Genomic DNA, 13,408 nt, shown 5'->3' on the forward strand with positions numbered 1-13,408 from the left:
CTTAGAAGTCAATATCCATATTCTAAGCGTCTGAAACCAAGACTATGATCACTGGCCATGACTGCAGAAGAGGCGTACATAAGGACTATACATTATAATGAAAAAAGCATGCCCTCCATTATATCCTGTCTCATCATAGATTTGTCACAATAACGCTAGTACCATAAAGGAACCAAATTCATTTTTAAAATTGAAAGGGTTGCTCTAAGGTTTCATTTTTGGGAGTGCGCTCCTGCCTCACGGCTCCCCGCCTCCGGGCGGGGGGGGGGGGGGGGAGTGGTGCGCTCAACGCCTCTGGGGGGGGGGGGGGGAGTGGTGCGCTCCCCGCCTCCGGGGGGGGGGGTAGTGGTGCACTCCCCGCCTCAAGGCTTTCTGTGTGCGGGGGAGTGGTGCACTCCTGAAGACTGACTGTTCTGCAGCAGCATCAGGGGAGCTACCTGGATTGTGCACTCCAGCGATACGGGCTTCACATTAGTGCATGCTAAAGCTCACATCCTCGGCCAAGCTGCTAGAGAAAATTAAAAATTGTTAAATTCTTGAGACTGAAGATTTTTTATAAGATTAAAATCGCAAGGCTCCTTGGTATTACAAGCACTTTGCAATTTAAAACCATTTTTTGATAGGGAGACAACCCCTTTAACCTCAAAGGACCAAGCGTCATAACTTTATGACGCTTGGTCCTGGGCTGTAACCCCACGCTACAGTAAACTTACAGCACAGGTTTACGGATCCTGCTACATAGCAGAAGCAGGTTGGATTGACAGGTGTCCATTGTGAGAAGACAGATAGCTTACTAACATGTCTGTGTTCTATTTCGCCAGTCACAAGGCGCTATATAGTGAACAGAAGCTTCGTGATCAAGACTTTGTGATCACATGATCGACGGGTGTTGCTAGCAAAGCAGTGGCTCATAGCACACCCAGATCAGCCCTGCCAGCGATGTATATCACTATAGTGAGCCATTTATTTATTCCTGTAACTGGAGCTCCAACTGCAGTAGGGAAAAATTAGCAATAAATTGCAAAAAAAAAAAAGTTCTGCACAGATTTATGTTTGTTTTTTTTACATGATTAAAAGGATGTTCCCACTGTAAAAAAAAAAAAAGTTTTTTTCCCATATAAAATCCTTTATGCACAAGTAAAAAAAATAAAGTAAGCTACAGGTAAGAGTTGGTATGAATGGATTCACTGGACCCGGTGTCCCAGCAGTAATCTGTGGCTGTTGGCCAGGTGTCCTGCAACTGCCTACTAACTCCCGACATCCGCGGCTCCTCTTTTGATTAGCCAGCCTGTAGTAATTACATTGTTGCGGTTAGATGTCAACACCAGGCCATTTAATCAAAAGAAGAGCGGCGGATGTCAGTTAAGTAGAAGGTGGTTCTCAGGACTTCCGTCCAACAATCAGACTACTGACCAGGTCCTGCGAATCAATTGGCACCAACTTCACATACAGATTTGTAGGTATACACCTGACAATTCATTCAATGTTCTTTGGCGTGAAACATGGACAGTAAAAAGACGTAAAACAATTTTTTTTGGTTGATATTTGTAGCCCCCCAAAAAATTATATACAGTAAACAGTAATTCAAATGTACCCCAAAGCAGTGCTAAAAACAGTATAAACTTAGCCCCCCTCAGACAAATCGAATCCTGAACAATCCCTCGAATTCCTGAAGCGATGACTAGTGGTGTACACTTCATCTCTGATCAAGAACAGCCCATTGTTCCTAACACAAACTCATTTGTGGTTAAAAGGTGTGAAAAGGATATCGTCATTTTCTCCACAAACTTATCCTTCTCATTGTTTGAAGCAGGGAAGTTCTCGATGTCTCGCTGAAGTTCGGAAACTTGTTTTTTCATTTGAACCAAATTCTTCTGCAGAGTTTCCGCAGATACTAAAGTAGCAAAAGAAAAAACAAAGATGAATACAATAGAGAGGTTACCATAGTACTTTTTGTTCTTTTCCCCCTATGCAGAATGCTGCATTATCTGACTCATGACTAGCAAATAAGTAAATTCTAAGAAACAGAAACGAAATTCTCCAAAATGGCTGATTACACTGAATTTTGTCATCACAGAATTCCATTTTACCGAGGCCGACATAACTATCCGTTCACAAAATATTCATCACAGGAGACCTTGGAAAAGTTCCTGCCAGCTCTTACACCCAGGCCACGTTGCACCAGTGAGTGCTAAAAGCCCAATTATAAAAGGGACTCGGTCAATGAATAAACCAGCCATATACCACTGACATGTACAGTGAATATAAAAAGTCTGCACACCCCCGGTAAATGGTCATGTCAAAAAAAGAATACCAAGAAGAATTTCAGAACTTTTCCCACCTTTAATGTCATCTATAATCCGTACAATTCAATTGAAAAATTAAAAACAAATCTTTTCAGATGGAAAAAGAAAAAATAAAGAACTAAAATAATGTCACTGCATAAATATGTACACCCTAAAACAAATACCTTGAAGTGCCCTTTGGGTTTATGACATCATTCAGTCTTTTTCAGTAGGAGTCTATCAGCAGGACAGGTCTAGAATTGCAATCTCTTCTTTGCAGAAAGCTCCAAATCCGTCAGATTGTGATGGCATCTCCTGCGTACAGTGCTGCGTACAGCGCCCTCTTCAGGTCACCCATAAATTTTTAATTGGATTCAGTTCTGGGCTCTGGCTGAGCCATTCCAAAATCTCTGATCTTCCTCTTGCGAAACCAATCTTTTGTTGATGTGGAGGCGGTAAGCCAAACCACTGATAGACTCCTCAATTTCCCTGATTCAGACTCTACAGCACGGCCTCACTACGGAGCATGTACATAAAAGTGCAGCACAGATTCATCTCAACTAAAAGCCAAGATCCTTAGATCAGGAACAGGACAAACAATTACAGAACCTTTCATAACAATCCCAAATTGTTATGAAAAAAATATTCAACACATCCTGCATTGTCTACTGTACCCAATTTACTAGATTAGGAGTTGGTCCATTTTATACCAACTCTGACTCCACCAAAATGGACATCGACCAGGACTTAGATTCTGACTCCACAGCCCTGACGCTTAGGATCATTGTGCTGAAAGGTGAAGATTTTGTTCATCTTCAGCTTTTTAGTAGCGGCCTTAACGTTTTGTTGTAAAATTGACTGATATTTGTATCGGCGGTTTATAATTCACTCCACCCTCACTAAAGTCCCAGCTCCAGCTCCTGAAAAGAAGCTCCAAAGTAGAATGCTGCCTTTTTTATGCTTCCCTGTGGGTATGGTGTTATTTGGGTAATGTGCATACCTTTTGGAATTATGGCCAAAAAGTTTATTCTTGGTTTCATCAGACCATTCTGTGTTTTCAAACTTGCTTTTATCAGACTTGAAGGTTTAGGCAAAACACAGCCAGTAGTGATGAGTATCTCACTGATCGAGATGCTCGGCGAGTAATTCCGGGATGCTCAGGCAGAAGCTCGGGTCCCCACCCCGCATGTTTGGCACTCTTTATAGAGCCAATTAACATGCAGGGATTGCCTGCCACTCACTGTAATGCCGTAGCCATGTTGGTTGTCGCATTACAGTGATTGGCTGGCCGCATAGCATCATCGGGTCTATATACACGACCTGGTGACCCTATGCTCGCCACAGTCTACTCTTCAGAGAGGCAGAGTAAGGGGAGGTGCTGCTGAGTGAGGGACAGAATTGGCAGTTTATTAGTTAGGTATGGGTATTCCACAGCAAGATATATATCCATCTGAAATAACAGTCCTTCTAAGGACTAACCCAGCTGCATATATTACTGGTGATAGCAGGAGTTAGGCAGGCACAGTATACAGCAGAATAGGGTCCATTGCATGCTCTGTCTGCTGCTGCTGTTACAGATATCTATAGGCCTAGACATAAGAGCTAAATTTTTTTTTTGCTCTTAATCCTGATTATTTCCTTAAAAAGCAATACATTACACAATTTTACTGCTCCATTTGCTTGTTAGCAGAATACAGCCAGATTTTTTTTATTTTATTCGCATTGCTGTATTGTGGAAGCAGAGAAACTTTTCCATCATCAGAAGTGATCCCATATTACAGCGGTAATAATCGTGAAATTTTTTGGAGCGTGCCAAATATTACACTCCATTTAAAATGGGTAAGGAGGGTGGCAAGGGACGGGGAAAAGGACATGGTGGTGCACGCAGAGGCTGAGGCCGTGGGCAAGATGAAACTCTGCCTGCTGAGGGAGCACAACAAACACCTACAACTTACATCATGTCGAACTACCTTCCTGTCCCAATTACTAGGGGGCCGCGGAACACCACTTGAGCAAGAGCAGAGTAAAAAGGTTGTTGGTTGGATAGCAGATTATGCTTCCAGTCACTTCGCCACCACCACAACCCTGTCTTCCACACGGTCAAGTCTCAGTAGCCATGAGTATGGACCACATAATACTCACCCTGATCCTCCTTCCTCCCACCATGCAGAGTGCCCAGAGACAACTGATCCCACACTCGGACACTCCTAATAGCTGTTCACTTTTCCATTTATATAGTCGGCCCTCCCCTGGCACGCTTCAAGTGGGGCAAGAGGAAATCACATGAAGCGATGCCCAAATATTTGAGCAGTCACGGTCACAAGAAGGCGACGGTGGGAAACGATCGCAAGAAGTGGATGATGATGACACACCAAGTCAGGAGGCGGCCCAGGGTGCATACGAGGTGGTGGACGATGAAGTCACTGACCCAACCTGGCAAGGTGACATGCATAGCGAGGACAGCAGCACAGAGGGGGAGGGAGGTATAGCACCACAACAGGCAGAAACAAGCAGTGGGGTGGCCACAGACAAGGCAGGCAACTGCTCCCCGGAATACCAACACATGGGAAGTTGGCAGTCCAACTGTTAGGTCTTCCAGTCTTGCTCTTTTTTAAAGACTGTCCAGATAATCCCAAAAAAGACCATTTGCAATCTCTGCCATGCCAGCATTAGCAGGGGCAGCAAAACTACCAGCCTGACCACCACCAGCATGTTCAGGCACATGACAGCAAAGCACCCGACTAGTTGGGCCGAATGCCAGTTTCCAAAACCAGTGTCTGCGGGTGACACCACTGCTTGTTCCGCTGTTGTGAGTGCACGCCAATCTTCTGTCCATGGTGCAGGCGCCTCCCGCCCTGCAGCTGTCGTTGCATAATTGCAACCATCACCATCCACATCCTTGTCCCAGCGCAGCGTACAGTTGTCCCTAAAGCATTCCTTTGAATTCAAGCGCAAATATGCAGCCAACCACCCACAGGCCACAGCACTAAAATGCCACATTTCTCGAATGCTTGCACTTGAAATGTTGCCTTTTAGGCTCGTGGAGTCGGAATCTTTCCGCAGCCAGATGGCGGCGGCCGTCCCTCGGTACTCAGTCCCCAGCCAACACTTTCTCCCGGTGTGCTGGAATGCTGGCGGCAGAGGTCACAGTTCCATGGACAACCAAGGAGTACTGGCTCGGGAGACACCAATCCGATGCAGCAGAGGCAGGGGAACACTGTCAAAGGTGTAGGACAGTTTTCTCAGCCCCTCCCAGCGCCAAGACCCTGATGCGCGGGGTACTCTGACAAGGAGGGAAACGTTTTGGAAGATGCTGAAGGAGTACCTTGCCGACCATGCCAACGTCCTCCGTGATTCCTCTGTGCCTTACAACTATTGGGAATCCAAGCTGGACACGTGGCATGAACTGGCTCCAGGGCTGGACTAGCCATCTGGCAGTCGGCCGTGGGCCGAATAACCTATTAGCAATTTTGACTGAGCACAGAGCCGAAGGCTCCGTCACTTAGGCAGGCCGCGGACATCCCTTCACACGCAGCGCAGGTCACTTGCGCAGGCGGGCCGCGGGCATCCCTTCAGCCGGGGGCTTGCTGGAAGCCGTCGCATGCAGGTGACGTCACTGCATCGCACCGCCAGCGTCCACTGAGACACAGGACAGAAGAGGGGATGGACGCTGAGGAGACAGGATGAGGTGAGTATAAAGTTTTTTTATTTTTGGGTGCTGTAGGGAACCATAATACTATATAGGGACCATGTGTGGGGGATGATTCTGCTATATGGGGGCGGTTTGTGTGGAATTATCCTGCTATATGGGGGCTCGTTGTGTGGAACCATCATACTACATGGGGGCTGTTTGTGAGGAACCATCATACTATATGGGGGCTGTTTGAGGGGGATTATCCTGCTATATGGAGGCTCGTTGTGGGGGGGATCATCCTGCTATATGGGGGCTGTTTGTGGGGGACCATAATACTATATGGGGGCTGTTTGTGGGGGACAATCATGTTTTATGGGGGCTGTTTGTGGGGGACCATGATACTATATGGGGGCTGTTTGTGGGGGACCATCATACTATATGAGGACTGTGTGGGGGACCATCATAGTATATGGGGGGCTGTTTGGGGCAACCATCATACTATATAGGTGTCTGTGTGGGAACTTCATCTTGTGTGGGGGCTGTGGTGGACATTATACTGTGTGGAGGTCTATGGGGCACATTATATTATGTAGTGGGCTGTGGTGACCTTCATACTGTATGGGATGACTAAGGGGGACATTAAATTTAATGCGGTGGTTGAGGGGCATCATGCTTTATATAGGGGTCTGTTGTGCACCTCCTACTGTATATTAGGGGCTGTGCGGAATACCATAACGTATGGGGGGCTGTGGTGACCATCTTAATATGTGGGTGCTATGCTGCATCATACTTTGTATAGGGTTTGTGGGGTCATCATACCATGTGGGGCATAATACTCTATGAGGGTCACAAAAGGGGTATCACAGTGGGTGAGACCACTTAGCAGCTTTAGTAGAGGGAAAATAAATGTAAGTGCTGCAATACATATCCTCCGTTTCTTAGAAAGTTGGGAGATATGCCATTCTTTGACGTGATAGGACTTTTTCTATGGGACCTGTTATTTCTATGTACTCCCCTTGGGAGGCCCAATGGGGGGGGTCGTTGTCATTACGGGGAAGCAAGGAGGCATTATTATTATAAGAAAGCACAGGGGCTGTTTACATTATTATAACTCGGTGCAAGGTCACTATTATAAGGGGTCACAGGGGAATTATTATAAGGCAGCACAAGTTGTGGTTTGTGTAGAGGTGGTAGAATGAGAGGAGGGTTTTGGAAAAGCAGTAAAGTAAAGATGCCTCTGTTATATTTTACAAGGACGAATTATGATCGGAAGAAGTGGTCATGACGGTCTGGGCCAAATTAAAAAGAAGAGGGAAAAAGAATGATAACCAGAGAGAACAGCACTGGTGAGAATCTGTACAGTACACACATACATATATGGTCTGTAAAGCACTGGTGTAGACCTGACATTAACATTATATGGTCACTGTATGGTCGTGCTATCAGTCCTAGTGCAGTGGTTTTAATTAAAGGGGTTGTCCAGGTTTAATGTTAAAGTCTGCAGTGACTCTGTATGACTGCAGATTTCTGAATCTTCATAGTGTGTGCATCGCATGCTGTGAGGACTCTCCGGTGTCAGGAGCGGCCGGTCATGTGACCACAAGTATGGTTTGAATTCATGCGATCACGTGCTGACTAGACGTGCACGGCCTCGCTCAACACAAGTGAATTTAGCAAAGCAGAGTACGTTTAGTTGGAATGTGGCCGGAGGTGTGGAAATCCCATACTTGTGGTCACATGACCGCCTCTCCCAACGCTGGCACTGGAGAATCCTGACAGTGCGTGCTTGAGGATTCAGAAGTCTGAAGTCACAGACTTTAACACCAAGCCTGGACAACCCCTTTAACAATCAGTATGTTGGTATTATCAGTACTATATATACGGGTAATATTTGGTTATGGTTTGTTGGTATTTGTCTGTTATATTGCAATATTGTTATTATTATTCAATTTTATATAGCGGTATTACTAGACATATTGGAAATCTTGATTTCCTTCAGGGAGGGTAATATAAGTAATAGATATCTCCATCTGGGGCTCGGGGGCTGGGACAGCATGGGCTGGTGTGCTTTTATATGCCAAGGCTGAATTTCAGTCCCAGTCCGTCCCTGACTGGCTCTCTACGCCTTGGAGGTCCTGACCTGCCCTGCCGCCAGCGTTTTATCAGAGCGGGTTTTTAGTGCCGCCGGTGGAATTATAACCGATAGACGCATTTGCCTGTCCACTGAAAATGCTGACAGGCTGACTCTTATAAAAATGCACAAGGGCTGGATTGGGCCAGACTTCTCAACACCACCTAAGGATAGCAGCGTAACAAAGTCAAATCCAGTGGATTTCTTTGTAAGGTTGGGAGGGGATTTTGTAAATTTTCTGTTGTCCTCCTCCTTCTCCTCATCCGCCACCACTATATCACCAGGGTGACCGTGAGGCAACACCCACATAATTTTTGTAAGGGTGCTTATGATGCCCATAGGAAATGTTTTTAGAGGCCTACCTCTAACATTTTGTATGTTATACAGTATGTTCATGTATAATCCCCAGTGGTAAATGTTTTTCAGCTCATGCACTTAGTGCATGGGCATTACCAGTATAGGAGACCCACTCCTTAACAATGGTAAAAAAAAACATTTTTTAATGAGGACCTCCTCTACGTCTCTTCAAAGGGGTATTGGAGTGCATCCAATTTTTGGGCAGCCCTTGCAGTCACTACATGGGCATTACCACTATAGGAGACCCACCCCTTAATAATGGCAACAATAAAGGATAGCCCGCTGATGACCCTCTAACAATAGTGAGGGACAACTGCTGGCCCTTTAATAGTAAGGGCCGCCTGATGCCCCTGTAAAAATAGGCTGTGACTTTGAGTCCCTCCTTCATAAATGAAACCGGATGTGTCTGCTCATGTCTCACACACTTCATGGGCAAATAAGGTAATAAAATGTTAAAATGACATTTACTGTTGAATGTATTTTTCATCGTTGAAAGCAATGCAAAAGTGAAAAAATGCATCAAAAACGCTATGTGTGAACATAGCCCAAGGTGTGGAGGAGCATTTTTTGTGTGCGCTTTTTTTTTTTTTTTTTTTTTAGCATTACGATTTGGTCAACCGGAGCAACGAGCATTTTAGTGCTTGCTCACTAATAGCCAGGTTTCAATGTATTTCTTGTAAGAAAAGGCTTCCATATTGTCATCCTATCCCACAGGGCAGACAGATGATGAATACGGGAGATTGTTGTCACATGCAGGACACAGCCAGTATTTGCCAGGAATTCTTGCAGCTCCTTTAATGACGCTGTTGGAGTCTTGGAAGCCTCCCGAACCAATTTTCTTCTGTTTTTTTTCATCAATTTTTGAAGGATGTCGAGCTCTAGGTAATGTCACTGTTTTGCCAGATCTAAGCCACTTCATGATGACCATCATCACAGTTTTCCATAGTATATCTAATGTATGGAATTTTTTTGCACCTGTCTCCTGATAACTGTCAGCAAATAGATCCCTTTGCGGTGTTGTAAGCCGTTTACAGACCATGGCTTTTGCTGTAAAATGCTACTAAGAAAAATGGCAGGAAAATCCTATTAGAACAGCTAAACTTTATATAGGGATCATCAGCATCACTGTAAATTATGTCATCTGGGTACTGACTATTTAACATGCGTTTACATTTGATTGGGGATGTGGTTGTGCTGAGAATTAGCCAATTATAAAAAGGTGCTCACACCTATGCAACCACATTATTTTACCTTTGTTTTTATTTTTCACTAAAAAGGATTTCGCAATGTATTTGTACAGATTATGGATTACATTAAAAGGTTGAAAAAGTTGTGAAATTATTCTTTTTGGTATGATTTTTTATATGAGAAAAACCTGGCATTTTAACATTACATATTTTTCGGACTATAAGACACACCCCAAGTTTAGAGGAGAAAAGTAGGAAAAAAAATGTTTTAACCTGTCATCAGGATCAGGCATGTCTGGGGTCACAGGTGCGCCTTATAGTCCGAATGTAGCTTACTGGGGGAGCGAGGTCACAGGAGGCAAGGTCACATTTACGTAATTTGACAGCAGGAGTGGGGCAATGCTGTGGGCCCTGAGCTAAGAAGAGGGGGTGTCCTGGTGGTGAGAGGCAGGAGCGGAGTGCCCGCTGTGCTCATTGATCTCCCGGTGGTCTTCAGTAAAACAGCGCCAAAGACGGAGCATGCGCAGATCGAGTTCTCAACTCGTTGTTGAGCTGAGATCTAAATCTGCGCATGCGCAGACCCTGGCGCCATTTTCCTGAAGCCCACTATGAGGTCAATGTGCGCAGCAGGTAATTCACTCCTGCCTTGCACCGCCATGACAATCCTTCCTCCTAGCTCACGGCCCACAGCATCGCCACACTCCTGCTGCCACCGGCTTCCTGCAGCAGTGACCCTGCTCCTTCCTCCAGTGACCCCGCTCCACCGCCGCTGCCCCCGGTAAAGCTACATTTGGACTAAAAGTGCGTATTATAGTACGAAAAATACTGAAGGTGTTTAGACTTTACATCTCTACTATATGTTCTACAGTATTCATAGAGACTGCTTCCTATGTTCTTACAAATGCGAGGCAATGTAGAATATGGATTGTATCTCCTCATGCAGATTTTCTAGTTTAGGAATTCTGTTGGTAAATGTTAATTCACTATTGTAGTTTCTCTATTTTATACGTATATTCGATGCTGCTATAATACAATTAAAGATTCATATACTCAATGTTTGCATACACCATTGTACGTATGCCGCTATTGTAGGAAACGAAGACATTCTTTGTGATTGCATTCCCAACACATGGGGTTGATAGCTTGAGGTTTAATTCCCTTTAATATTGGTTACCTCTACTGGCTTTTTCTACGTGGACCATCTCATCAGGGAACGTTAATGCATCAGGGTGTTCTTGTTCACAGAGCTCAGTAAGAAAATGCAACAAGGTAGTCTTCTGGTCAGCGGACTTGGTATCTTTGAGCTTTAAAAGGAGGGAAAAAAAAAAAATCTTAGCAAACTTGCACTACTGACTCCGCCTCACAGCATAGGTGCTGTAATGCACCAGGTTGCCTGCTGGTGCATTGTTGCTGTGATTGTTGTTTGTACACTGCACCAAAACTTTTAGGCTACGTCCCACTGATAGGTTCGCCGTGACGTGGTAGTTGGCTTCATACAGTCAGATCAGAATGTTAAACTAAGAACCTCATGTTCAGATATGTAAATTTCGATCAAAGTATGTTTTTTGGATGTGAGGTCCATGTCTTTTTCTACAGTTCTGAAACTTGCTCTACTGGTTGTCAAATATCAGAAAATATGAGGGCAAGGTATCAATGCAAGATGGCGATTGCCGGCAAAGTTGTACAAAGCCTCAAACTGGCACACTTGCACGCTCATTCACAGATGCATATGGGGGCAGTGTTTAGGTGCTGCACTGTGAAACCCAACCCTCAATCAACAAACATTATAAAAGGGGTCTTCCATCACACAGAAGCCCTTTAAAGGGAGAGACACCATGGCTATCTGATAAATTACTCTTAGGGAATCATGCACACGTTAAAGGGAATCTGCCAGCAGGTTTTTGCCATGCAATCTGAGGACAGCATGAGGTAGGCGTTAAAACACTGAACTCAATGATGTGTTACATGTCTGGCTGTGTGCTGCTGTTTACTTAAAACCTTCAGTGTATCACCTGGTGATTAACATTGCTGTGACTAGCTGGTTGTGCGAGCCCTGGTACGACTCTGCCCCCTCCTGTGATAAGCAGCTCACTGTCTATAGACATTGTATATACAGAGCCTGGTGTGGCCGGGGTTAGCTTTCTCAGCTCTGCTGTACTGCTGTATCTAAAAGCTTTGATTGTGTGAGAACGGCTGCACCCAGTAATCTAAGGGATACATAGTTGGAATCAGTTTCTCTTTGCCTACATCAGGCTGCTCTCAGATGAGGTAATAAAAACATGCTGACAGGTTCCCGTTAAGACATTTCTGCATCAAAAGCGCTGCATAAAAAGCAAAAAAATGCTGAAAAAATTGACAAGCTGCAGATTTGAAATTGCTTCAAATCCGCAAAGAAAAAAAAGAACATGTACATGAGACTTCAGGAATTGATTCACTTTGCTGGCACTGGAAAATGCTGCGCTTTTCGTTGGAAAATTGAAGAAAAAAACATTGCAAAAACGCAATGTGTGACTATAACCTAAAGACAGCCTGTAAAAGGCAAGATCAGACAACGAGATGAATGGGCCAGCCATGTAGTTTAGCCATCAGCTATCCACTTTGGCTAATAAATGGCAATATTATACAGTATACCCCTTCTGTGATGTTCATAGGCCCCCCCATTGAGGATTGGTATTCTAGCACGACCCTTTAAGGGTTGGAATTCAGAAGTAGAAACTAGAAAACATTTTTGAAAATTCATTTCCAGGAGTGAAGACACACTGGAGACATTCTGGAGATGCAATGTTTTACCATGGCCTTCTGTGAGATGTGAGGACACCTCCTAATCTTGTATAAGATGTTAGACTTGTCACTATCATAGTTCAGAACTATGGGTGTTACTTACCTTGCAGAGGAAGCTAATGTCAAAACCAAAAGCGCCAGCATTCCTGGATCCAGCGTTCATAAAGTTGCCCACGAGCAGTGTGATCTCTAATAGGGTGGCAAAGCTTTTGCTCTTTTTCACCTCTTCACACGCGGCGGTCACCGACACAATGTCTGGCTTGATGTTGTCAATTTGCTCGTTGAAGAGGAGCTTAAACTGGATGGCATTGAGGCGAGGTTTTAAGCGGGGAATACTGCACATCTGATAATAAAATACAAAAGAAGCACATGTATGTTACAGTAACAAGAGACAAGTTTTATTCTGCATTCACGCTATGAAAATGTATCAGGACTAGAACAGTGGGGCATTTACTTCCCAGACTAGTCCAGCCTCATCTTTTAAGCACACCCCTGTGCATGATTTACATAATCTGATAGAGCCGTCACCGCCAGCAACTTGCATATCGCTCCCCAGCTTCATCCATGCACTGCGCACGCCCAGGGAAGCAGAATGTCATGTGCATGCACACAAAGAGCTGATGGAGAATTATATCATACACACACATATGGGCATGCTTACTGTCCAGTCAGTGTCGCTCTTTCTATATTGCGCAAGCGGATGCCAACGATGGGCGCGGAAGCATTATTGCCTTTTTGAAGCATCTACAGTATCTATTCCAGTATCACTGGAGGTTCTTATGGGGGCACCTATCGTGATTACATTATTAGTAGTGATGAGCGAGTATGTTCGGGTAACCCTTTCGGCGAGTATGCTCGGGCGAGTACCGAGTATCTTCAGCGTACTCTGTGATATGTTTGAATCACTCCCGTGTGCATGATTTGCGACTGTTTAATGACAGCTTTAATACATGTGAGGAATGCCTAAGAAACACGCATTCCTCACATGTATTAAAGCAGTCAAACAGTCAAAAATCTTGCACACAGGAGTGAT

General features: G+C 44.7%; 1 protein-coding gene across 3 annotated transcripts in view; it reads right to left on the reverse strand.

The window, feature by feature from the left end:
• The window catches only part of DIAPH1 (diaphanous related formin 1), a 244,228-nt gene that overhangs the window by 17,240 nt on the left and 213,580 nt on the right, over nucleotides 1–13,408 (reverse strand). For all 3 annotated transcript variants that reach the window (XM_073649668.1, XM_073649667.1, XM_073649669.1), the window contains 3 exons: nucleotides 12,479–12,718; nucleotides 10,769–10,898; nucleotides 1,766–1,894 (listed from right to left, as the gene is read on the reverse strand). In XM_073649668.1, coding sequence (XP_073505769.1) covers nucleotides 1,766–1,894; nucleotides 10,769–10,898; nucleotides 12,479–12,718 — 499 coding nt within the window. The remainder of the gene's footprint in view (nucleotides 1–1,765; nucleotides 1,895–10,768; nucleotides 10,899–12,478; nucleotides 12,719–13,408) is intronic.

This window comes from Phyllobates terribilis, unplaced genomic scaffold (assembly GCF_046119375.1).
Source record: "Phyllobates terribilis strain yellow unplaced genomic scaffold, ASM4611937v1 Scaffold_10__3_contigs__length_209671492, whole genome shotgun sequence".
In the NCBI taxonomy this organism is placed as follows: Eukaryota; Metazoa; Chordata; class Amphibia; order Anura; family Dendrobatidae; genus Phyllobates; species Phyllobates terribilis.